The 25,234-nt window shown below is 45.1% G+C and overlaps 1 protein-coding gene across 1 annotated transcript; it reads left to right on the top strand.

The window, feature by feature from the left end:
• The first annotated feature begins 1,742 nt into the window (after positions 1 to 1,742).
• Positions 1,743 to 24,326, top strand: LOC128345163 (tripartite motif-containing protein 10-like). Its single transcript, XM_053296694.1, has 7 exons — positions 1,743 to 2,578; positions 8,989 to 9,084; positions 9,461 to 9,691; positions 10,709 to 10,731; positions 14,271 to 14,389; positions 15,917 to 15,949; positions 20,380 to 24,326. Exons 1-7 carry the CDS (start codon positions 2,171 to 2,173, stop codon positions 20,931 to 20,933), a joined length of 1,464 nt encoding a protein of 487 aa, XP_053152669.1. The 5' UTR covers positions 1,743 to 2,170; the 3' UTR covers positions 20,934 to 24,326.
• The last annotated feature ends 908 nt before the right edge of the window (positions 24,327 to 25,234 follow it).

The raw sequence follows: 25,234 nt of genomic DNA, 5'->3' as shown, positions 1-25,234 counted from the left end.
TTTGCAAGACATTAGAAGCGTGGGAAGGGTACTACTCTCCCACATGTTATCGCATGAGTTTATAATTTTAATAATCCGCTACATGGGGAGATAGTTCCACTCTATTTTATTTTTAAATTTAAAGAGTTTATCTAGTTCTTGCACAACAGTAGCTGGCCTTTCATTTACTACTGGATTTTTTCCACCTTTGCTTCCTGCGAATTTGTGCAAGGGTTACAGGGTTTTCCACTGGCCTTTTCTTTGCAAATTCAATTTACAATTCAAAAGAGAGTGTATATAGGAAAGCTGAGTGATGAAACCCCCCTTCCCTTCCCCCTTCTTGGTACTGCCCCCACCCCATCTTTCAGTGGGTTGCTTTGGGATTAGATGTCTACTTCTTTATTGCTGTGAGTGAGCTGGGCATCTTATCTCCTCTGTGTGTGTGTGCGCATGCGCGGGGGGACGACGACGGGGGGACGCTCCGTGTCTTTCTGAAAAAGACTCTCAGCATCCCTCTTTGGAAGGAGAGTGCATATGACTTGCTTTAGTTTCAGCAAACAAACCCCGCCTCTGGAAGGCAGGGCAGAGCTCCCTCCAGCTTGAACTGAAGGGAAATAAACAGTCCAAGTGTGTTCATTGCTTTGAAACATAAACAGTCCAAAAACAAACCAACACAGATATAAATACACAAAGGAATAAATATAGAAGTTGCCGGAGGAGGCCCGAAGGAGGTGAGGTGGGGGCGCGGGCGGCCAGGCTTGGCTCGCTCTTCCTTCTCTTCATGGGGGGGGGGGCAGGAGCCCCATTGCCGCTGCGCGGGGCTTGCTGCCGAAGAGAGCGGGCTGCTGGGGGCGTCGAGGCCTCTGTCTCCCCCTGGAGGGGTGGGGTGAGAGGGGATGCAGCAACGGTTCTTCTAGTGCCCGTTATTGTAACGGGCCTAATGTGACTAGTTCATAATAATGTTTTAGCCTTTTGAATCTCCTTAATTTAATTGTACACATGTAACACCTCAGCAACAAGGATTCTTGCCATTGAGGCCAATTGGGATGCACTCTCACTTCCTCAGTGCATTGAAATAGACTGGCATCATGGAGGAAAAAAATCCATAATTGCACAATGTCTGATCCAATAGTTATGAACCAATGTACACATGCACTTCAGGATCTCAGGGGGCCATTGACTTTTCCTTCATTCAATTTTGGGGTTGTGTGTGTGTGTGTGTGTGTGTGTGTGTTTAAGAGCTATGAAGCACTGAAAACGGCCAGCCAGGGCTGGGGAGTGGAGAGAGGACAAAGACTGGCCATTGGGAGCCCCCCTTGGGGGAGCATTATTTGCTACCCCCCCAGAGGCGTAACTAGGGAAAACGGCACCCGGGGCAAGCACTGAAATGGCGTCCCCCGTGCCCCCCACCCCCCCAACATACTACATTATACTTAGGTTTTTCCTCACAAGCGCCTGCCGCCACCGCCAAGCCAGGCCACTGACTGGCCGCCAGGCGCCAGCAAAGCAATGGGGGGGGGGGCGCGGGCGGCGCGGAAGGGACAGCTCGTGGGGGAGGGGGCGCCGACGCGCTCCCTTGACTGCTGCAGTGCTGCTGCACTGAACAGGAAACATTTGTATTAACAAAATTTTATATATATATATATATATATATATATATTCATGGCGGCGCCCCCCCATGTGACCAGAAAAGATGGCACCCGGGGCACGTGCCCCCCCCGCCCCCCCATAGTTACGCCTCTGTACCCCCCTGATGCAAATAATGGAATTTTTTTTTACCCTGGATATAAATTGGGCTACATTCTAACATGCAGTGAAAAACCCGAATTGTGTGTGAACTGCTCCCCGATAACTCGCAGGGACTTTGGGGTAATCTGGCCGATATGTAAACTCACCCCCTCCATTCCGGAGGAGATGAGAGTTAAAGGGCTTTAAAAGCCCTGTGTGAAAAACTTCCAGCTGATAACTCCCATTATCCCCAGCTGCAACTTCACTCACACACACACACACACACACACACACACTTTTCCATATCAAGCGGCTGTTCTAGCTCATTCAGGCTTCACTGCCATTGATTTTACATCAGCATTCCACAAGAGAGTGTGTCATCACATTTCCAGTAAGGGAAACACCCATTCACGGAGGAAGAATCAGAGCTATAACTGTTGCACTGTTTCACTGTGAGGCAGCCATGGCAGCTGTGGATCCAGTCAAGGATCTCTGTACTGAAGCTACTTGTCCCATCTGTCTGGACTATTTCAAAGACCCAGTGACCATTACAGAGTGTGGGCACAATTTCTGTCAAGCATGCCTGACCCGGTGTTGGGAAGACTTGGACAGAGAGGCTTCCTGCCCTCACTGTAGAAAAAGAGTTCAGAAAACAAGCTTCATCCCAAACTGGCAGCTGAAAAGTGTTGTAGAAATAGCCAAGGAATTTCAGAGGGGAGAAAGAAAGGGGAAAGTCTGTGAGGAACACCAGGAGCGCCTGAAACTCTTCTGCAAAAACCATGGCACTCTCATTTGTGTGGTGTGTGACAGATCCAAGGAACACGAAAATCACAAGGTGATTCCTCTGGAGGAGGCTTGTCAACAGTACAAGGTAGGAAATTGATGTGGATCTTGATGGGGAAAGGAAATAACTATAGATTATGTCTAAATTCTTCTAAAATTCACTCCTATAAGAGAGTCTTGACTGACTGCAAGTCAGTCATCACTATTCCACACGTGTGGATGACCAGTCACCATGCACAGAATTCCAATGTGCCTTCCACACCTTGGTAGATCGAACATATTTTTGGGACAGTTGCTCCCCCTTTTACCCCTCCTGTTTCTGCTGTGACCTATTGTATCTGGGCATGCCAGTCTCGAAAAAGACAGAACAGTTGCACTAACAATAGTTCACGGGCACTGTTCTCATCTCCTTCTCTATTATTCTGGGAAGTGTAAGCTTTTCTTTGCTAATAATCGTAATTATTTAAGTGTGGGGACATACAGGTAGCCAATGGACGGATGGCAACTTCATGCAAACCCCCATAAAGAGGGAGTGAATGGAATGACAATTGCAGATTGACTTCGTATTAGGAAGTGCCCTTCATTTACCTGTAAAGACATCCTGATATAGCAAACTGGGATTTAGCCGGCTTTGTATCCTAAACTAGAGATGGATGATCTCTTCTAGTCTCAAGCTGCAAAGGGTCCACCAGGTATTGGGGGCATCACCAACCCCTACTAACTTGGCAAAGAGGCACCTTTTAACGTGGTGATTCTCTTTATTTAGCAGGAGGAGAGTAACTGGCCCTATCCACCCCCAGCACAGTACCTCCAGTGACTGTTGCTGGTGTCTATCTTGTGTGTTTCTTTTTAAATTGTGAGCCCTTTGGGGACAGGGATACATCTTATTTATTTATTATTTCTCTGTGTAAATCACCTGGAGCCATTTTTGGAGGGCAGTATAGAAATCGAATAAACAACAACAACTAATAATAATAATAATAATAATAATAATAATAATAATAATAATCCACGAACGCTTAATAAAAACTCGATTCTGGTTGAGACCTCTATATTGCCTCACATCTTCTGTGCAGTAATGGGGGTGGGGGGTGACATCAAGGTTATGACATTTAAAAATGACAGGTTTTCTGTGGGCAGAACAATTTTTAAATATATCTATCATTTTAAAAAAAAATCATCTACAGGACCACACCAATTATCCGGTGCAATTTAAAATTAATATATTTTTAAAACAACCCTGTTCAAAGTACTCTTGATTTTAATTAGAAGCAGAACATCATTATCAGGGCAACTGAGCTCACCTTAAATTACAGCTATATATTGCAAAATGAATTGGCATGTGTAATCAACTGTGCCTGAGTTGCTTCTGGGTAGGTGGGTGGGAATATAAACTGAAGAAGGTTATGCCCCTGCCAAATCTTGTTTATAATAGTAGAATTTTATCTGTGCCACCCACGCTTAACAACTGAGTGCTGATAGACACTCTATAATTAACTAAGATTCTAACCTAACAGGTTCTAACCTAAGAGTCAAATTGGCTGGAAATTTCCCACATTAGGGCAGGTCTGTTTGAAGGTGATCTTTGTGAAATTTCAAATGAAAAGGATTTAAAATTGCTGAGTTCTGGTTCCTTGAAGTACAGCTCAACAAAAAATAGGGTGACAGCTTCTTGTCAGTTTTTGTTCAAAACAGACCCATTTGGAGAACAGATTTCTAAGCACTAAGACCATTTTTTACTTAAAGAATCTGCTGTAGTGATTCAGGAGAGTGCTGGTGTACATGCTGTTGGCCAGTCCTGGCCCTCGGAGATTTTAGGTGCTAATAAAGTAATAATACTAATAAATCAATAAATTAAATATAAATTAATAATGGCTGACATGCCATGCAGTTTTAGGAGGGCAGAGCTGTTCTCCATCCTCACAAGAAGCCAGGGAACTAGCTGCCTTGCAGGCTTATTTCTGAAACAGAGGGGAGCGGGGAATGGTTTTCACTTTTCTCCCTTCCCTGCAAATGCCCTTTTCACAGCGGGAGCAGAGAGAAGTGAAAATCACTTCGCCTTCCTCCTCCACACATGTTGCCTTGTGGCACTCAGTTTCCAGACTCTTAGCAGGGACAGAGAAGAGCCCCATTCTCCTAAGACTGGCTGACATACCATATAGAAATGGCAGCCTGGGAAAAGTTATGGGGAAATGATTTAAAATTTACTGCATGTTATGCTATAAAAGAAAACTATTATAAAATGATGTATAAATGGTATCTGACACCAAAAAAATTGGCATTAATGTATAAAAATGTTTCAAACAAATGCTGGAAGTGTGGACACTTTGAAGGCACATTTTTCCATATGTGGTGGACCTGTGGGAAGGCTAAAGCCTATTGGGATATGATATATAATGAATTAAAGAAAATATTTAAAATGACATTTCCTAAGAAGCCAGAATCCTTCCTGCTGGGAGTAACACAAGGTGCAATTCCTACAACTAATTTAACATTTTTTATGTATGCCTCTACGGCGGCTAGAATTATATATGCACAGAAATGGAAGAGTAATGAATTGCCTTCAAAAGAAAATTGGCTGATAAAAATTTTGGAATTTGCGGAGATGGCAAAACTCACAGCACTATTAAGAGATCAAAACTTGGAATGTTTTAAAGAAGATTGGAAACCATTCTTGTTGTATCTAAAGAATTACTTTCCTACTATGGACTTGACAGCAGGGTTTGAAATTTAGTAAAAATTGCAGGTTGGTTAGATTAATTATGTTTGTAAGGGTTTGAATTAATGTTTTGAATTATTATTATAGCAAGGGTAAATTTTATAGTTGATGATTCACGAAGAAATGTAAGCGGGAAGTCCACCTTTTTTGTATGTATTTGTAATGAATGATAATATTACTATCGTTAAAATCAATAAAAATTGAATTTGAAAAAAAAAAAAAAAAGACTGGCTGACATACCGTGCAAAGGAACGCAGCACAGGTGGCTGGAGCACATGCTCAAGCCATGGTGTGTGAGCACTGCCAAGGGGGCTACACTGGATAGTAGTGCTCCATTGTAAGCGTGCCATGCACACAATTGTGCAACGTGACACCCATTATTTCTGATCAGGGGCGTAACTATAATAGGGCAAGAGGAGACAGTTGTCTGGGGGCCCACTGCCTTGCCCAGAGGCAAGTCACATGACTGACTCCCCCAGCCGCGCACCCGCCCGGGCTTCCTTCAGTTGTATTCATCCTCCGAAATTGATAAGTGTTAAGACCTGGAGCTACCAGAACAGCATGTCTTTCTTTTTGTTACCACTATTCAGCCTCATTTAAGATTTCTTTACTTCATGAGCTGAGTTTCAGTGAGCGGAGGGCGGCGTTTTAAAATCTTGTCTCTGGGCCCACTCCAACCTTGCTACGGCCCTGTTACCGATGGCTGTTGCATTGCACAGCAGTATTCACTGAGCACACATGAAAGCGCTCTGCTGCCCTGAAACACAGCCCCTCTGGCTGTGCTACATGCATCATGGAATGTGGGCAATTTGAACCTCACCCGCACACCCCTACGTCTGTGGCATGTCAGCCAATGCACTATTATTTCCGATGGGGTGCATAAGAATGCCATTCCCCCTGCTCAGTAGGGATTCTGATTTACAGAGTTGGGAGGGGCAAGTCCTGGCAAATTTTAGAGAGTGACTTCCTGGTTCTGAAATGGTTGCCTGACAAGGAAAGCCGATAAGCACTCTGACCTTTGTACCGTTAAACAGCCTCTCCCTTTCCTTTTATGTTGTTTCCTTTCTCTGCTCCACTCCCTTTCTCCTCCCTGTCCTCACCACACTCCTGCCAGCAGTCATTTTGGCTGTGCTTTGCTCCTCTTTGAAGTACATCAGAGAGACTCAAAACCAAGAAGGTGGGCTTTCTCTTCTCTCCGAGAGGAAGCAAACCCCTTAGCAAGCCGTTTAATGAGGGGGTTAATGATGGGTGGGGCTTCTGACCTACTTTTAGTGCTACAGGGCCTTTTGAGCTTCACATAGCTTAGGGCCTCAGCAAGCCATAATCTGGCCCTGCATGCCTGGAACCCTTTTTTAACTCCCCACCCCACCCCTCATAAAGCTTGGAAGAATGTACTCAGAAGTAAGTCCATTGGTTTTAGTTGGCCTTAATTCTTATCAAACACAAAGGACTGTGATCAGTAAGACTGTAGTAAAAAATAATCATGCTAATCTCGGTAGAGTGGTCTTGACTTCTCAATTAATTTACAAATAAAACTCATCTGAAGCCCACTGCAGAATTATTTTAAGGCTCTTTCCATTGTATGTGTCCAGCATAAGGTATTGAGAGGTATACTGCCTCTGAATGTGGCGGTTCCATTTAGCTAATGGCTAATTCATTCTCTCTCTCTCTCTCTCTCTCTCTGTCTCTCTCTCTCTCTCTCTCTCTCTCTCTCTCTAGTATTTATCTCAAGGTGGTGCACACAACTTAAAACAATAAATAAAGCTCAATAAAAACAAATTTTAAAACATAATATTGTAAAAATAGTTTTAACAAAAACATTTTAAAAAATAGTTTTAGCAAAACACCTGAGAAAACAGGTGTGCCTTATGTGATTTTTTGAAGGCAGCCAGAGATGGAGACACTCTCATATTGACAGGCAGCACATTCCACCCTGGAGCAATCACAAAGAAGGCCTGATCTCATGTAGCCACCAAACGAGCCAGTGGCAGCTGTAACCAAACCTCTCCATGGGATCTTAATAAGTGGAGGGAATCATAATAGCTCGATGTACCCCTTATCCTCCTAAATGTGGTAAAGGAACCTTTTTTGCCTAGTTAGCAAGTACCCTGCTAACTAGGCTAAGAAGCCTCTTTCAAAAGGGTGATTCTCTTATATTTATCAGGGAGAGAAAAACTGGCTTTATTCAACCCCAGCACAGCATCCCTCCAGTGGTTAATGCTGGTGCCCCCTTCTGCTTCTTCTTAGACTGTGAGCCCTTTGGGGCCAGGGAACCTCCCCCTCCTCATTATTATTTATTGTATTTGTAACGTGCTTTGAGAACTGTTTTAAAGTGGCATATAAATAGTAGTTGCAGTAATAGCAGAAAGTGTGGCATGAATATTCCTTATTGATCATGCTACATCTTGTTTTTTCTCCTGTAAGTTGCTCAGTTTACATTTAAATTTTGCATTTGGTTGATCAGAGAGTTTTGTACTCAGCCTTTTCAAAAAGGGATAAAACTCAATAGACAAAACAACAAGAACAACTTTCTGTTCACCATGGTATGTTAAGAGCTTGCCACATTCACTCATGCTCTAAAATGCCATGAAATTATGTGGGAAGAGCACAGCCTTAACGGATGCATTACTTAGACAAAATAGATACGGTATTGTATCCTACACTGGGTTTAGTTTCAGATTCACCACTAACTTGGAGGTAGATGCCTGGCAGAGGCAAAATGGTAGTCCCAAATGTGTGCAGTAATACACACGTGAAGTTTGTACCACTGAAGCTATCATGCAATTGAAACTAGCATTACACATTACAAATACTCAGCTACTAACCAATACCATCATTCTATGATACAGTTGAATAGGACCTTGAGGGTCATCTGTTTGAACCCACTGCACATGGGTTCATGGGAACCTAGGAAGATGCCTTCTGCTGAGTCAGACCATTGGTCCATCTAGCTCAGTATTGTCTATACTGACTGGCAGCAGCTTCTCCAAGGTTGCAGGCCAGAGTCTCTCTCTGCCCTGTCTTGGAGATGCCAGGGAGGGAATTTGGAACCTTCTGTATGCATACATGCAGGTACTCTTCCCAGAGCAGCCCTATCTCCTAAGAGGAATATCTTACAGTGCTCACACATGTCTCCCATTCAAATGCAAACCAGGGCTAGAGTTGCCATGTTCCCCGGAATTTCAGGTTTCACCTGGATTTTAAGCATCTCACCCAGATTGCTTAGCCCACCCAGATCTGCCTGGATTTCAGCTTTCTTTCTTTCTTTTTAAAGCTAAGCTCTACCCCTTGTAGAAGTGGAGTTATGGACTAAAACGTGCAGCCACTATTCTGCTCAAGATTTATTTTCAAGCTAATTTACATAATATGCAAATTAGGCACTCGGATCTGGAAAGCCAGAATATGGCAACCCTAACCAGGGCAGACCCTGCTCAGCAAAGGGGACAATTCATGCTTGCTACCACAAGACCAGCTCTCCTTCCTTAGACCAGCTCTCCTCCTTTGCTAAAATAAGACAACTCTTCAAAAGTGGAGTTTGGATCCAGGACATGATGAGGAGGCTCCCTCTCCAGATTTAAAATGGATATTGTAATCTATAGTGGGAAAGCAAAATTTTTCTATGAATCAAAATAGAGCAATATAGCACTTGGGAGACCAAAGGTACTTTCATGTGTCCTGGGAGGCCACCAAAGGTCCTAGGTATGGTGAGACAGAACTGGTCTGTCTCATCATGGTAATCTGTATATATAGTGAACCTTGAACGTTTGCTTTCTCTTTAGGCTCAGATCTGCTGCTGCCTTGATATGTTGAGAAAGGAGAGAAAAACCATACTTTCCTATCAAGCAGATGCCACAAAAGAAAGCCAAGACCTCCTTGTAAGTATCACTATTACTGAGAAGAGTGGACAAGTACTATAATCTACAATCAATATTGGGGGGAAATTGAATTTGAAATTCAGAAGGAGTGAAAAACAAACCAACAAGGCAACTGTATTTTTAAAGAAAATATACTTCTTGCAATGACTTGATTCCCCATAAAAAATATGTATGGAAAGGTCATTCTAACAGTGGCCTCTTGGAAATCTTTTGAAGCTCTTTCCCTCCTGAATGTTGATGTGATTGATTGCTTGCTGTCAAAAGTAAAAAGAGTCTTTCTTAAAGGATTCTCATAACTCTCCTCTTGGTGCTGCTACATCCACTACATCCCTGGCGTTGGTCTACTTTTCACCTCTTTCCATCTGTCTTTTTGCAGAATCAGACAAAAGCAGAGAGGCAAAAGACAGTGGCTGAGTTCAGACAACTACGCCAGTTTCTGGAAGAACAGGAGAAACTTCTGCTGGCCCAGATGGAAGAGGTGGAGAAGGAGATTGCAGCAAGAAGGGAGGAGCAGATGGTCAGACTCTCTGAGGAACTCTCCACTCTTGACAATATGATCCAGGACATGGAGAAGAAAAGTCAACAGCCAGCAAGTGAACTGCTACAGGTGAGGCCTGGTCTATGCATGCTCCTGAATGTGACGGTAACATCCTGATGGGGTAGAATTGAGTGTACAGATTCAGACTGCAGGTGTGTGTGTGTAGGGGGTGGGTGGGTACCATTTCTTAATGCTTCCCCATGAGGTGTATCTGCTGCTTCCTTCAAAAGTTGAAGTCTTCCCCCCCCCGCCCCCCAACAAAAACTCTGCTCCGCACCTTCAGCAGCTCAGGACATGTAGAAATTGAGTAGGGACATCTTTGGGCACAAGGAACCACAGCACTCTGGCAAGGCACATGCAGAAGGTCCCCAGGTTTGCACTGCAGCTGCTAAAAGGACCCCAGGAATTAGACCCCACATTAAGATGATGCATAATTTGTTTGTTTTGCCACATGTTTTTACCATCCAGTATAATAGACCTGGATGGTTTACAACCAATAAAACAAAACATTCAAGACAATCAAAATAACAATTAAAACAGGGCGTATGATAGTGTGTGGTCCTGTTTTAATGTTACATCATAAGAACAGCCCTGCTGGATCCGGGCCAAGAAGGCCCATCTAGTCCAGCATCCTGTTTCACACAGTGGCCCACCAGATGCCCCTGGAAGCCACAGGCAGGAGTTGAGGGCATGCCCTCTCTCCTGCTGTTGCTCCCCCTGCAACTGGAACTCAGAGGCATCCTGCCTTTGGGGCTAGAGGTGGCCTATAGCCCTCTGACTAGTAGCCGATGATAGACCTCTCCACCATGAAGTTATCTGCCATGGAGTATTTCCATGGCGGAAACGTCCACCCAAGGTAACAAAGGCCTGGAATGTCCCATCTTGTTCTTCATGTCGGGCAGTAAGAAGTCTTGAGCTAGCCCCGCCTGGGTCGTAACCCAACTGGACTATTACCCCTGTAGTTCATGAGTGGTTCTTGCTGCCACCCAAACACACCAGGGGACCAGAGTTCCCAGAGCCTGAGGAGTCTTCATCATACGGCCTATGGTAGGGACTGACTTCCTTCTTCCTTCTCCTTCCCTACAGGATATCAAAAGAACACTGGGGAGGTAAGTGATTCCAACATACTTCCCCTTATGACGATCATGGATCTGAAGACATTTATGAGGGTGGCTCAGGGTGGAAGAATGGGAGAACTCTGGGAACTATGTCATCCATAGATACCACCAAGTTATTGTTGGGGGTTGTTGATTTTTACTCCCAGTACGTAAAACAGCAGAGCACTAAGGAATGAGCACACACTCCAGTTACAGAGTAGGTAGCAGAGGATGGTTTAGTTGTTGCAGCTATTTAGAGAAAACACATGGATAGGAAAGCCTAAACATAATCTAAAGGACCACATAATGAATAGATAAGGAGGGAGACAGATGTTTCTATCTGTTCTCTAAGAGGAAAGGAAGGATTGTGACTCAGCACAGGAAGCGTGGAAGAGTCAGATCAGGGGTCATAGAGTAGGGAGAGGTAGAACAGTTAGGGAGCTCTACTCCCAATGCCCCTAGTGGTCATTAGGATAGTTGGTGCAAAAGGTCGCTGCACTGGAACTCCTTCTTCAACAGTTATTGTTGACAATAACTCATGACAGACTAAGTATTTTCCCATAAAAATCCCATAGCCTAACCCTCCCAAAGGCAAAACACAGTTTTTTTTCAGGAGCCAACTGAACTGGGATGGCACATATCCTGCTATAAGTTTCCAAAGGGAGGACTGTCAAATAAAAAGCACTTGCCTCACCCTTTACCAAAAGAGTCCGCGGCTCCATTCACTAACGCCAGATTTGGTGAGGCCACAAATCTAGATAGTTTTTTAAAAGGGTTTAGACAAATTCAAGGAGGATAGGGCTATCAGTGGCTACTAGCCTGGATAGCTATATGTTTCCATCAGGATCAGAGGGGGCATGGCCATGGTGCTGGGGAATACCAACAGAATGGTGGGTGATGGTTGCCCCTTTCCCCCTGCATGCAGGCTTCCCCAGTGTACCTGGTTGGCCACTGTATGAAGCAGAATGCTGGACTAGATGGGCCTTTGGCCTGATCCAACAGGACTATTCTTATGCTCTTAGGTTTTTATGTTCTTAGAAGTTATACCAGCCTTGTTTCCTGACTGAACAAGGCAGAGACTCCTAATCTCCTTGACCAAAAATCATGTGTTTGCCATTAGAAGATCTTGGGGTTGGACTTTGACAGTTATAGCTCAAGAACAAGGATTAAATCTGCATCTACAAGAACTCTGGATTGGTCTTGGACAACTTACGTTGTTTAATTCATCAAACTTAGCTATCTTCTGTTAGAGAGATTTGGAGGGGAGATAATTTATCTCCCCCACCTGCAGTGAAAGCGCACAAGTAAGGAGAGTGCTGCTAATTCATACTGTCTGGAGACATGGAGTTAAAATTCTAAGTAAAGTAGTTTATTTGGCAAATGCATCAGAGATATAGGAAAGGCCTCCATGCCTAGCTGCTCACTGCATCAGGAAGGGGAGGAGGAAGAGGAAGTCTGTCTCTTAGGTGAGAGAATGAAACCCGACACTATCAGTCGAACAAAGTTGAGTAGAGAAAGTGTAGTCAGAAAGGCAATTCCCTTGCTCACTATCTCTACCCTTGGTGCCCCTAGTGGTCAATAGGATTGCAAGTGCTAAGAGTCGATGCCATCCCCTGCTAACTGAGCAAAGAGGTACCTTTAAAAAGTGGTGATTCTCTTTATTGAGCAACTGGCCCTGTCCATCCCCAGCACAGCACCATCCCTCCAGTGGCTGTTGCTGGTGTCTATCTTATGTTTCATTTTTAGATTGTGAGCCCTTTGGGGACACAATTCGATTCAGTTACTTTATTTACCTATATCTAAGCAAATCACGTTGAGAACTTTGGTTGAAAAGCAGTATATTAATATCTGTTGTGATCGTATTCATATCAGAAGCTGCATCTCCAACATCTTCTACCTCTCCAAATGTATGTTTCAGGTTTTCCTGAGTGTTACTAAGAAAACTCAATGAGGTGATTCTCACGATCACCAAAAAGCGGGCAAAGGGAGCCTAGCCCGCTTTTGGGCGAGTGTGAGAATGACCAGGCTCGCAGGCAAGCCTGGTTTCCTCAAAGCGGGTCACCTGCTTAGGTAGCCCTCCCCTTAGCCGAGGTTAACGGAGTGAGCATCTTTGTGATTGTGTGTTGCTGTGGCATGGCTCCCTCTGCAGCAACACAGGAGGATACCCCTGCTGGGAGGCTGAAACAAGCCTCCTGGCCCTGGGGGTTTCTCCAGGATGCCCCGCGCGCTCGTGCAGGGCATCCTGGACCTTCTGGGGGCCACGCGGCCCCCGATCCCCGCAGCCCCCACCGGCTCTGTGACAGAGCCAGCAGTCGTGTGGGCAGCCGATTTGGCCACCCAGGGCTCCGCGGGCCCTCGTCTGTGGGGAGAGAGGGCTAAGCCCACTCTCCCCGCTGACCTGATTTCGGCAAGTCTCACCAATCGTGAGACTCACCTCAAAGTCTCAGTAGCTCTTTTGGTCTCACAGAACTAGACAGTAAAGTTATTTTGGCAGTATCTGGATTGGGCCACTCTAGTGCCAAACACGACAATGACTGCCCCATCCAGTTGCATTCATGTCCAGCTTTCCCATGGAGCACCTCTGAGGTACTCCTCAGAGGAGAAGCAGAGAAGGTGTGACATTCTTCTATATTCTTGCCACACAGATCACTTTAAGGTGCTGCTCATGCTCAGTCTAGAAGCTCTAAGAAAGCTTCTCAGCTGTGGCTGAGAGCATCAACCCTGCACCTCCTCTTTACATCGCCCTGGAGCTGTGTGATTTAATCAGAGGTGCTCTTACCCCTAGACTTCAGGGCTGAAGTCCAGGGCCTCCACAGCCCCTGGAGGCTCCCAAATCCTCTTTGTCTGTCCTGGGTGGTGTGGTTACCCGGAGGAGCATGATGATGCTTAATTTGCAAGGGAGGGGGGCCTCCAAAGGTCTTTAGGTCCAGGCTCCAAAATTACCTAGGTGCACCTCTGATTGTCATACAGAAACTCTCCATGTTTTCCGCAAGGACAGCCAGTGAAGTGGACAGGGGTGGAAAACTCGAGCATGACTATGTCACTTAAAAAACAACCACCACACAAATATATACTGCTTTTCAACAATTCTTAAATCAGTTTATGAAGAGGAAGAGGAAGAAGAATTATTAATAATAATAATAATAATAAAGATGGTTCCCTGTCCCCAGAGGACTCGCAATCTAAAAAGAAATACAAGGTAGACACCAGCAGCACCACTGGAGGGATTTTGTGCTGGGGTTGGATAGGGACAATTGCTCTCCCCTGCTCAATATGAGAGAATCACCACTTTAAAAGCTGCCTCTTTGCACAGTTAGCAGGGTAACATATCATCTTCCCCGAGACATTATACAGTCTGGTTTGGTCATCAGACATGAGGCTTTGGTGTCTTAAGGGCCGCATTGAGAGTGTCCCCTCCCCAAACCAAATCTGTCCCTCTTTTCAGCTCAACATCTGCTTGTGTTTGGGGGATTTCTGTTGTTTCCTTTACCCCAGTAAGGAATAGTGAATTGCATGGCTGAAAGGTTTACCGTTTTCTCTCTCTCCACTAGGTATCACACAAAGAACAAGTATACAAATCCTGTGATGTTTTCTCCTGCTCTGAAGTGGAAGTTCTGGGAATTGTGTGATATAAATCCTTTCCTGGAGGCTGTCAGGAAGCAATTAAAAGGTAAAGAAGAAGGTCTACAATAATGTTCTACTAAATACTTCATTTGTCCAAGAATAGGCAGGAAAGTCATTATAGCAGGGGGAGAAGAATACATAATTTGCCTGATGAGAAGGCAATTTTTGTTCACTGTGAAAAGGGCTCCCGTCAAAATGTTGGAGAGATACTTCTGAAGATATAGGCCTCAATTCAGCTAAACTTATTCATGAAGATTCAACCACTTTGAAACCAATGGGGCATTTGGGTAGCTAGATGAATGGTTAAGTTCATGGTTTCCATGAGTCTTAATCATAGTGGCTGACACCCAGACTAAATTACTCCTGAGCAATCCTATTAGATGACATGATCATAAGAACAATGGAAGCTACTATATACTGAGTCAGACCATTGGTCCATCTAGCTCAGTATTGTCTACACAGACTGGCAGCAGTCTCCAAGCAGTCCAGGCATGGAGGGGTGGTGATTTTCATGCCTCTCCACTCCTTCTCAAAGCCCTTTCCAGTTGTAGAAATCTGTTCCTAAAGGTAACACAGTATGGATGGAAGGTAATGCCATAAATCCACAAAACAAACCCACAAGAACTGTGCCATGTGCAAGCTCCAGTTCTCCGCAGCAGCACACATTTCAGTTCAGAAAGCCACAGAAGTCAATCTCTATATATAATACACTAAGGTCATACTTGGCAAGCCCACCCCCCCACACACTGCAGCCATGACCAATGAAAATGCAGGGGCGGGGCTTTCATGTACAACCTGGTGGGCTCATGGAAGGAGCTTTCGTCACTGTCTCCACTGCCACTGCCCTGTCGTTGCCCGTCCTCTCTGCCGCCATGGGATGGCTTAAGGCAGCGGCGGGGGGGGGGGAGGTGGAACAGGGGGCCAAGTGTGGCGAGCAAAGGCTGAGTGGCAAGCGGTGTGGTGGGGAGAGCAACTGACAAGTGCCGAGTGGGAAGGAGGAATGGGCGAGTGGGGGAAGGAAGCCACTGCTAAGCAGTGAGCAGGGGGAAGGGCAAAGAGTGAACGGGGGGAGGAATTGGCGAGCACTGAGTGGGTGGGGGAAAGCAACTGACGAGCGATGAGTGGGGGGCAACAAGCAGAGATGCCAAGCTGGGGGGGGGAGTTGAGTGAGGGGGCCTTCTGCTGCCCTGCCAAGTCTCTGGGGTGGGCAAGGCAGAGTGAGGGGGTGGGAAGGCCAAATACACTAACACAGAGATGCTCTGTGCGGGTTCAGCTTGTACAGAATAATCCTCCATCTGGAAATACCCATAAGGTATCATGTGAAAAACCACATCGGGAAAAGACACAATTGAATACCTGTAAGCACATCAGAGTTGCGGGTAATAATTCCCACCTGCTTAATCTTTCATTTGAAATACAGGAAATATATATATATATAGAGAGAGAGAGAGAGAGGGAGGGAGGGAGAGAGAGAGAGAGAGAGAGAGGAATCAACTGAGAGAGTATTTTTGTTAGCATGTTTTTAATGGTCATGGTGGTGGGATACTTAATGTTTGCTCCCTTTCCTTCCTAGACACTCTTTTATTGGGACTTCAGCTGAAGAAAGGTACCTTCTGGGGACCGATGGAGTATCGAATTCAGGAAAGGATGGGGACTTGCTGTCAGAAAGTTTTGTGCTTATGTTTCACTGGCGTTCCACAGTCTTGTCCTGGGGCTCTGGAATCACCAATGTGTTGACTACAAATAGAATGGAGGAGCAGTTCCATGCCAACTTTTGTTTTCTTTCTGTGGCTTTAAAACATGAGCTTTTGACATAAGAACATACAAAATGTTCAATTGGATCAGATCAAGTTCCCATCAAATCCAGCATCTTGTTTTCCAAAGTGGCCAGCCAGGTCAGAGGGAGACTTGAAAATAGCAATATGCCTGGATCCCTGAGGTGGCTGGGAATAATGTCCAGCTGTTTGGGCAGGTGTTTTGGAAAGCTGGGTCCCCCCCACTGTCCCCCGCCCATTAGTCAACTAGTCACTATATGTGGGCACATTAGCTGGTTAAAAAAATGAGATGAATTAGTAACTTTTGTCAGCATTTGCTTGGAAGAGTACTTGGAGATATACTGCCTCTGAATATTTATTTTATTATTTATTTATTTGATTGATTGATTGATTGATTTGTATACTGCCCTTCCAAAATGGCTCAGGGAAGTTTACAATTAAAATTTTCTTATATACCACCTCCTCCAAAGACTCTAGGAGGTTCTGTTTAGCTATCATAGTAAGACCTTTTGTTAAACCAGTCCTCGCTGGATTTGTCTAGTCCTTCTTAAGCCATAGAAGCTTTCCACTATCTAAAGTAAAGGTAAAGTGTGCCGTCAAGTTGATTCGACTCCTGGCGCCCACAGAGTCCTGTTGTTTTCTTTGGCAGAATACAGGAGGGGATTACCATTGCCTCCTCCTGTGCAGTATGAGATGATGCCTTTCAGCATCTTCCTATATCGCTGCTGCCCGATATAGTACCAACGGGGATTCGAACCGGCAACCTTTGGCTTGTTAGTCAAGCATTTCTCTACACCAGGGGCGTAGGGTTCAAAGAACCCGGGCCGCTAACCAATCAGGGGCCACGAGAGCGGCCCTGACATACCCCCCATGTCTGACGTCAGACGTGGGGGTGGTAGTTTAGCTCCCGAGCGGGGGCCGCACAGCCCCTTCGGGAGCTAAACTAAGGCTGGCGTTGCGTTCGCAGCACCAGCCAGGAACGGCTCTTCCCTGCAAAGGTTCCATTCGGGAGTTGCAGTTTAACTGCTGAAGAGGCCGCGCGGCCCCTTCAGGAGCTAAAAGACTGACGCTGCCTTCGCAACGCAGCCAAAGAGAGCTTCTTCCCTGCAGGCAAGAGCCGCTCTTGGGCTTTGCTGCAAAGGCAGCGCCAGCCTTAGTTTAACTGCCGAAGGGGCCATGCGGGCCCTTCAGCAGTTAAACTGCAACTCCTGAATGGAGCCTCAAGGCTCCGTTCGGGAGCCAGACCACACGCCCCACATCTGACGTCAGACGCAGGGGGCGGGGCCAGCGGGGGCACCTGCCGCGGCCGCACACAGCCCACTGGCGGTCTCGCTACGCCCCTGCTCTACACATAGTGAATTCTGCTAAATTATGAGCTGTGGGGGAAAACACTAGCTTTTGAATGATGGCCAGTTAATTCTGTTACAATATTTGGGAGAAAGAGAAACTGTCCTTTTTTAAATAGCTGGTATTTTTCCATCGACTAAAAAGCTCCAAGCGCAATTTCTATACACCTATCAGAGAATTTTTACAGTCATGCCATTATTTGGAAGTCCTTGTGTCCTTGCTGCATGATCTAGTCTACTAACATCTTTATCTACTTACCTATGTTGGCCTGCACTTTTCAGGGACAGTGAAATTGGTGGTAGGCCATCACAAAATAATGTAGTAGAATGAGGAAAAGTGAAGGTGATCCAAAATAATTGGGGGCCAAATAATCTCTGTACAAGGAAAAGCTAAAGCATTGGGGGCTTTTTTCTGTAGAAGAAAACAATACTAAGGGAATGGGAGTGATAGATGTTCATAAAATTATGAACTCATAAATTATGGCTCATAAAACAAACAAACCTGGAGAGAGGTTTTTTGCCCCCACTCATAGTTCAGCACCTTGGGGGAGAAGAGGAGTGACACCTTGTCTCCTGCCTTCTTTCCCTTCTTTCCATCTGTGGTATGCACACTTCTTTCTAGGTAGGGGTGTGCACAAAACAGGTTTTTCCAGTTTAGTTCGAATCCGGCTGATTCAGTTCGAACCACGGTTCAAATCCAGCTGGCTCATACATCCCCTACTTCTGGGCAGGAAGAGAAGGGAACTAGGCACAACTGGCATATTTTGTTTTAGGGTGAGGACAGATGCCCTGTCAGGGGCAGAGCCACCATTGGGCCAACGGGTTCAAAGAACCCAGGCTGCAGCCAATCAGGGACCGCGCCTCACGGCCCCAACACACACACACCTTGCATCTGACATCAGATGCAGGGGTGCTGGTTTAGCTCCCGAGCGGGGGCTGCACAGCCCCTGAGCGGGAGTTAAATGGCCACTACATTCGCGGAGAGGCTAGGAGGGGCTCTTCCCTGCTAAGCGGCTGTTCCCTGTGAACACAGTGCCAGCATAATTAGCTCCTGAAGGGGCCACGTGGCCCCTCCAGGAGTTAAATGACCGGTGCCACATTCGTGGTCCAGCCAGGAGTGGCTCTTCCCTGACTTAAAGAGTCAAAGCAAAGCAATCTGGGCTGGCCAAACCTTTTGGCCCCTCAAAGCTTCACTTTACCACATCCCTCAGATTATTTATTATTATTACATTTATATCCCACTCTTCCTCCAAGGAGCCCAGAGCGGTGTACTACATACTTGAGTTTCTCCTCACAACAACCCTGTGAAGTAGGTTAGGCTGAGAGAGAAGTGACTGGCCCAGAGTCACCCAGCTAGTATTATGGCTGAATGGGGATTTGAACTTGGGTCTCCCCGGTCCTAGTCCAGCACTCTAACAACTACACCACGCTGGCACTTGTGGTGTACGGGAGTATTTACCAGGACCAGTCCCGAGTTTTCCCCTTTGCTCCCTGCCACAAGAGAGAAAGCAGCTGTGTTCAACAACTTGACGTTAAAAGGGCTTTTAAAAATCTTTCCCATGAAGTTCCAGGAATGGCATAGGTTCTCCTGGGATTTCTTGTCTTTTCCAAAGCTACAGTAATGGCAAAGCTTCAAACTGCCCAGGGGAGGGGTTCATCTTGACATGAAGCTCCCCCGCAAAAAAAACAGGCCCAAAGGGGATGAAGGCAAATCAGGGACCTTTGGGAAACTCTGAAGTACAAGAAGACCCCATTATTTGCAGGGCTTTCATTCCACGGGGTGGAGGCAAATAATGAATTTGCAAATAATGGATAATGAAGGCTATGGGAATGGGAGGGGGGGATTGGTTCCCAGACTGCTCCAAATTGCTTGAAATTAACTAAAAATTGGCTGAAAATAGGTGTCCCCCCAAAAAAACAAACCACCAAAAACCCTCCAAAGTGCCCTGCCATGCTCTCCAGTAGTCCACCATTGCGAAAATCAGTTAAAAATAGCAGTTTTTGACCAATTTTTGTTGAGCCATTAAATGGCTCTCAAAACCAAAATGGCAGTTGGAAATGACCTCCAAGGTAATTTCTGGCCACCCCAGCCCACAGATACGTGGGTTTAACCTTCCATCCCACGAATACCAAGATCAGGTGCTAATAACCCGACCGCAGATATGCAAAACCACAAGTGCTAGGCTCATGGATATCAAGGTCCTCCTGTAGTTGCCTAAGTGACTTGCTTCAAACAGGCCATTAAATGCATCAGTTAGTGAAATAGTTACTTATTTTAAAAACAGCCAGTCTTCTCCTGATAGTCTGTCAACTTGCAGTGTGCAGAGTACACTCCAGTATCCTGAAATGCATTTCTGGGGGCAAATGCCTTAACGTTTTGTCTGCCTTCAGCATTGTGTGAACCAATGCCAAGGTGGTTTCTGGCCTGAGATTCCAACCTTGGCATGGGTTCACACAATCATGCTTATTGGTAACCCACATTAGACCTAGATTCAAATGATTGTGTGAACCAGGTCACTATTTACAAAATAAAAATAAAGCACACCAGGGCCAAACTATACATTTAATACAATTTATGGTTTGGCCCTGATTCTTCCTGGAAATTTCCAATGGTCAGCTCAAAGGAAACCCTATTCTGTCTTTTCTCCTCCTCAGCTTTTTACTTTAAATAGTGGGATATAAATACTTTAAATCAATTCCATAGTCATCATTACACAGTCTTGATTTGGCTGCCCAACGTTTTCTGAGTTTTCAGGCATAGTTTGGTTGAAATGTGGGGGGAAGTATGGGAGAAGGAGAGATCTATCCGCAGGCACAAGGAAGCCCCATTGATTGCAACGGGAATGTGATCAGTCTTTCTCTTTGCTGACTCTACTTCTCTTCTCTTCCATCATCTTCCCCTAAACCCCCAACAGCAAATGTGACTCTGGATCCAGACACAGCAAATCCCTGGCTCCTCGTGTCTGAAGATCGTAAAAGTGTGACATGCGGACGTGAAGCTCAAGACCGGCCTCCAAATCGTGAGAGATTTGACAACTATACTTTTGTGTTGGGCTGTGAGGGATTCACCACAGGCAGGCATTGCTGGGACGTCACTGTGGCAAGTGAGGGGGACTGGGCTGTGGGGGTTGCCAGAAAGTCTGTGAGAAGAAAGGGCAAATCCACATTTGACCCGAAGGATGGGATCTGGGGGATCTGGAAAAGCACTTGGTCCCTGAGTGAGGATCTGAAGAGGATTCGAGTTTCACTGAACTGTCCTGGGCGGCGACTGACCTTTTTCGATGCCGACACGGCAGCCCTGATCCACAGATACTCAGAAGCCTCGTTTTCTGGAGAAACCCTCTTACCCTTCTTTTATGTGGACAAAGACGCCCATCTGAGACTCTCTCAGACAGAGAGATTATATTTTGAAAGTACTGATTGGCTAAACTTTGTGTCAAGCATGAAAGAATTTCCTCCTTTTCACTGAACCAAGCTGAGCAGAGTGCTGATTGGAAAGCCCTAATGTCAATTACTGAACAACTGCCCTCTTTTATGAGAGTCAAACTGTGCGCAATGCTGATTGGATGGCCCTTGTGTCAATCATGGAACAACTTCCCTAGGTCCTAAAGCCACCTTTCCACCACTTCCAGGTGTCTATCCTGCCAGTCTTTCCCTGGGTGCGCCACTGGCACGCCTCTACTCCAGGACTGGAATAAAAGTAACTAAAACACCATTCAAAAGCTGGCCTGGATCAATGAATGGATTGACCAAAAACACCACGCAAAGCCCATTCATTGTTGCTAATGTGGCATTCCAGATAAAATCTCTACATTCAAACAGAACAATTTGATTATTTTTAAAAATCCATCATCAAATAAGCCTCCAGTTCCAAAGAGTGAAGAAGACTATGGTTTTAGAAGGGAAGAGGCTAGGGATGTGTGAACAGGCTCAAATCTAGTTTGGGGGTTTGTCGAGCCTTTCTGTAAAAAATAAATTTTTGTTGGTCTTTTAAAAAAACGTAACCAACTTACTTTGGTTGAAGAGTGGTATATAAATATTCAAAGCAGCAGCGATGCCCCTGATGAATTTCTGCCTGATCCATCTCTGATCAAGGCAGAGTATGGGTGCATGGAGCCTCATTTCTAAAGCAACCATCATATAAGCAATAGAATGTTCTGGGCTTATAATGGCGGAATGTTGAAAACACTTCTTAACTTAACTATACTGGCATGACTGTGCCTGTATAAGACAATATTTTTAAAGGTAGCGGAATTTAAGGCTAACCTACAGAAGCTTTGGTTATTCTGTTTATTTCAGGATACTGTTGAAGAATTGCTCGCTTTTATACACAAGTGTAAAACACAGCACCCTTTTAAATAAAAGTGCCCAGTCATTGGCTGCTATAACTAGAAAGTGTCTCTTCTCTCCAGTGTTCCTTTCTGCTTTTGTCTCCCCCTCCTCTTTGTCATATAATTGCCCAACCTCCTCCCCTGCCTGCCACACAGAGAGATCTTTACTAGAAGGAAGGGCTGCTAATTGTTTACTAGGCAGATCAGTGTCCTCCACGGGGCAGAAGGTAAAAGTTCATGGTTTTTTAATTATATTATTGTTAGGCAGTGATAAATATTTATAACTAGGAGGTACGGCCCATCATTGACTGGGCAAAGTCATTTTGCATAGATTACATTTACAGAAAAGTTCAAGAAGTGAAATACAGCATAGCATTTTTAATTAATGTGCTTGCAAAAGGGAAATAAAAGAAAAAATTTAAATTTGTAGGATTTCAACTTCAAACATTATTAATTTTACTTAATAATTACCATACATAGTAAATCTGAATCTGACTGAGAAATATCTTCTGCTTCTCTTGGGCATGATGTCATTTTTGTATTATTGATCTGATTACTGAGCATTAAAAATTTGTTGAGAACAATAACTGTTAAAATATGATCATTATATTCAGCATTTCTACTTAAACACACACACAATCAAACCTTTCACCCAGCATAACCTGGTGTAAAGCAGTGCATTCAACTAATTTAAGTGGCAGGACTGTATATGTAAAATTGGGTATTTATTTTCTTTGTTTATTGTTAAATTTGTATACCGCCTTTCATTAAAACAACCCCCAAGGTGGTTCACACAGAAAAATTTAAAAAGACTATAAAACTTACACAATCAAAATATTAAGCCAAAATATAAAAACATAGATCTGACTAAAAAGATTTAAAATACAAGCATAAGATAACCATACAAAATACAAAGAAGCAGCAGTAGAGACAATCATATAAAAGCCTGGGTAAAAAGCCAAGATTTCACATGCTTTCTAAAAACTGTGATGGAGACCAAGGAGCAAATAGCAGCATTTCCCAGACTCTGGAGAGCATTCCAGAGTCTGGGGGCAGCAACAGAGAAGGCCCTGTCCCGTGTACACAACAGCCAAGGCTCCCTCATTGTTGGCACCCAGAGCAGAGCCCCCTCAGGTTACCTCGTCAAGCAGGTAGCAACCCTTGGGAGCAGGTGGTCCCTCAGGTATCCAGGGCCCAAACCGTTAAGGGCTTTAAAGGTCAAAACCAGCACCTTGAATTGAGCCTGGAAACAAACTAGAAGCCAGTGCAGCTCTTTCAAAATGGGTGTGACGTGATCCCAGTAGGCAGCTCCAGATAAAATCCTAGCTGCAGCATTTTGCACTAGCTTCAGTTTCTGAATATTCTTCAAGGGCAGCCCCACACAGAGCACATTACAGTAATCCAGCCATGACGTGACTAAGGCATGGGTAACAGTGGCCTGATCTGCCTTTTTGAGAAAGGGATGCAGCTGTCGCACTAGCAAAGGCACCCCTGGCCACTGCCTCCACCTGAACTTCCAAAAGCAGAGCAGGATCCAGCAATACTCCCAAGCTGCTCTTTCAAGGGGAGTGCAACCCCATCCAGAAGTCATAGAACCTCCTCATCCCGATTGGCTCTCCCACTGACCAACTTTACCTCCATCTTGTCCGGATTCAGTCTCAGTTTATTAGCCCACATCCAACCCATCACGGCATCCAGCCACCAATTCAGGACATCCACTGCCTCCCTAGGATCAGGTGACAAGGAGAGATAGAGCCGAGTTCCATCTGCATATTGCTGACAACTCAGTCCAAGTCCCCGGATGACCTCTCCCAGCGGTTTCATGTAGATGTTAAACAGCATGGGGGACAAAACTAAACCCTGCGGGACCCCAGAAGCCAATAGCCATGGAGCTGAGCAACAGTCCCCAAGCACCACCTTCTGCACCCTCACCCCAAGAAAGAACCGGAGCCACTCCAAAGAAGTACCTCCAATTCCCATACTCGAGAGGCAGTCAAGAAGGATATCATGATTGATTATATCTATATAGCTCTCAGACCATTGCAGAGATCAGTTAATTATGATGACGAAATGTTTAATCCAGCCTACAAATACGTGTATAAAAGTTTGGTTCAGGCTTCTAAACAGAATGTAAGGCCAGCAGGCCAGAATGAAATTGTTTGAGTTTAAGAAGGTGATGCCCTTCGGCCAAGTGGTAGCAAATACCAGAGCCTGACAAAAGATACTGTATGTAGCCAAGGTCTTGAGACAAATTCTCCTCTCAGCAGAAACATAGCTGGGACCAGAAGATACCAATAAGGGGTAGGGAGGGCAGATAGGCCAAACAGTAGCTCATGTCCAAGGCTAATTGGCACATCATGAAATCATCTGTTTAATTACAAAGACATGTATTGTAGGATTTACTGATTTGCTTGCATTTTTAATCTATATAAGCTAGCCACAGCGTATCTTCAGGGCCCAGTGCTTGTCAGACTTTTCTTGACCTGTACTGTGCCTTCATGATCATGAATAAAAGCTTTTTTGAGCACACGCTCTTCGTTGTATTTGACTCAATTCTGTCAGGCAATGAGTTCTATTGCGGGGACCTGGCCTAATCCTCTCTAGTTAAAGCGAGGGACTGAATTAAACAGGAGGGAAAGGTTCCAGAGGGTTCCCCGCAACAATTACTAGGCATAAAACAGGAGAAAAAAGTCACCCAGACGGATCAGTGGATGACAGCTGAGGTGTCCTGTCACTGCCAGTTCCTGCCTGTCCCCCAATAGCCACAATAATATCATTCAGACATTATTAAAAAGGACAGTGTACTTGAATATATCATCCGAAGGGAGAACGGAAGTCCCACCCTTCCATCTGCCACTCCCCTCCTGCTCTCTCCCACGACGCTCACACATGCACAGTTTTCATCTAAAGCAGCAAAGGCCGCAATTGTGATGGTGGACACTTCTGTGAGCAGGAGACTCGGGCACCTGAGTCTTCTGCTCATGGAAGCACCCACCTTTACACTTACAGCCTTCGCCACCTCAGGTGAAGGCTGTGTCACCATGAGCGCTGGAGGAGGGGAGACCCATGGCAGGGCAAGACTTCTGTTCCTGCTTGGGATTATGTACTCGAGTAGAATAACTTCTGAATGAAGATATTCAATGAATAACAATGAACAATGTTATTGTGATGAATAATTCATTGTTATTCAATGAATAACAATGAATAATATGAATGAATGAGGCACCCCAAATGAAGGAGGCACCCCAAATCTGGAATGCCATTCTCAGGAAGGCTTGCCCAGTGCCACTTTATTGTCTTTTCTGACCGAGGTGGAACTCTTTTTTACTTAACCATGCCTTTCAGTATGTTAAATTTTCTACTCTTCTGCTGGTTGGATCAATTTTTAAATTATTATTTCCACAGCTATCTTTTTTTTGTATTATTCACCACCTCTCTG

This window comes from Hemicordylus capensis, chromosome 2 (assembly GCF_027244095.1).
Source record: "Hemicordylus capensis ecotype Gifberg chromosome 2, rHemCap1.1.pri, whole genome shotgun sequence".
In the NCBI taxonomy this organism is placed as follows: Eukaryota; Metazoa; Chordata; class Lepidosauria; order Squamata; family Cordylidae; genus Hemicordylus; species Hemicordylus capensis.
The sequence above is the reverse complement of the archived record's forward strand: the minus strand, read 5'-3'. Positions and strand labels throughout refer to the sequence as shown.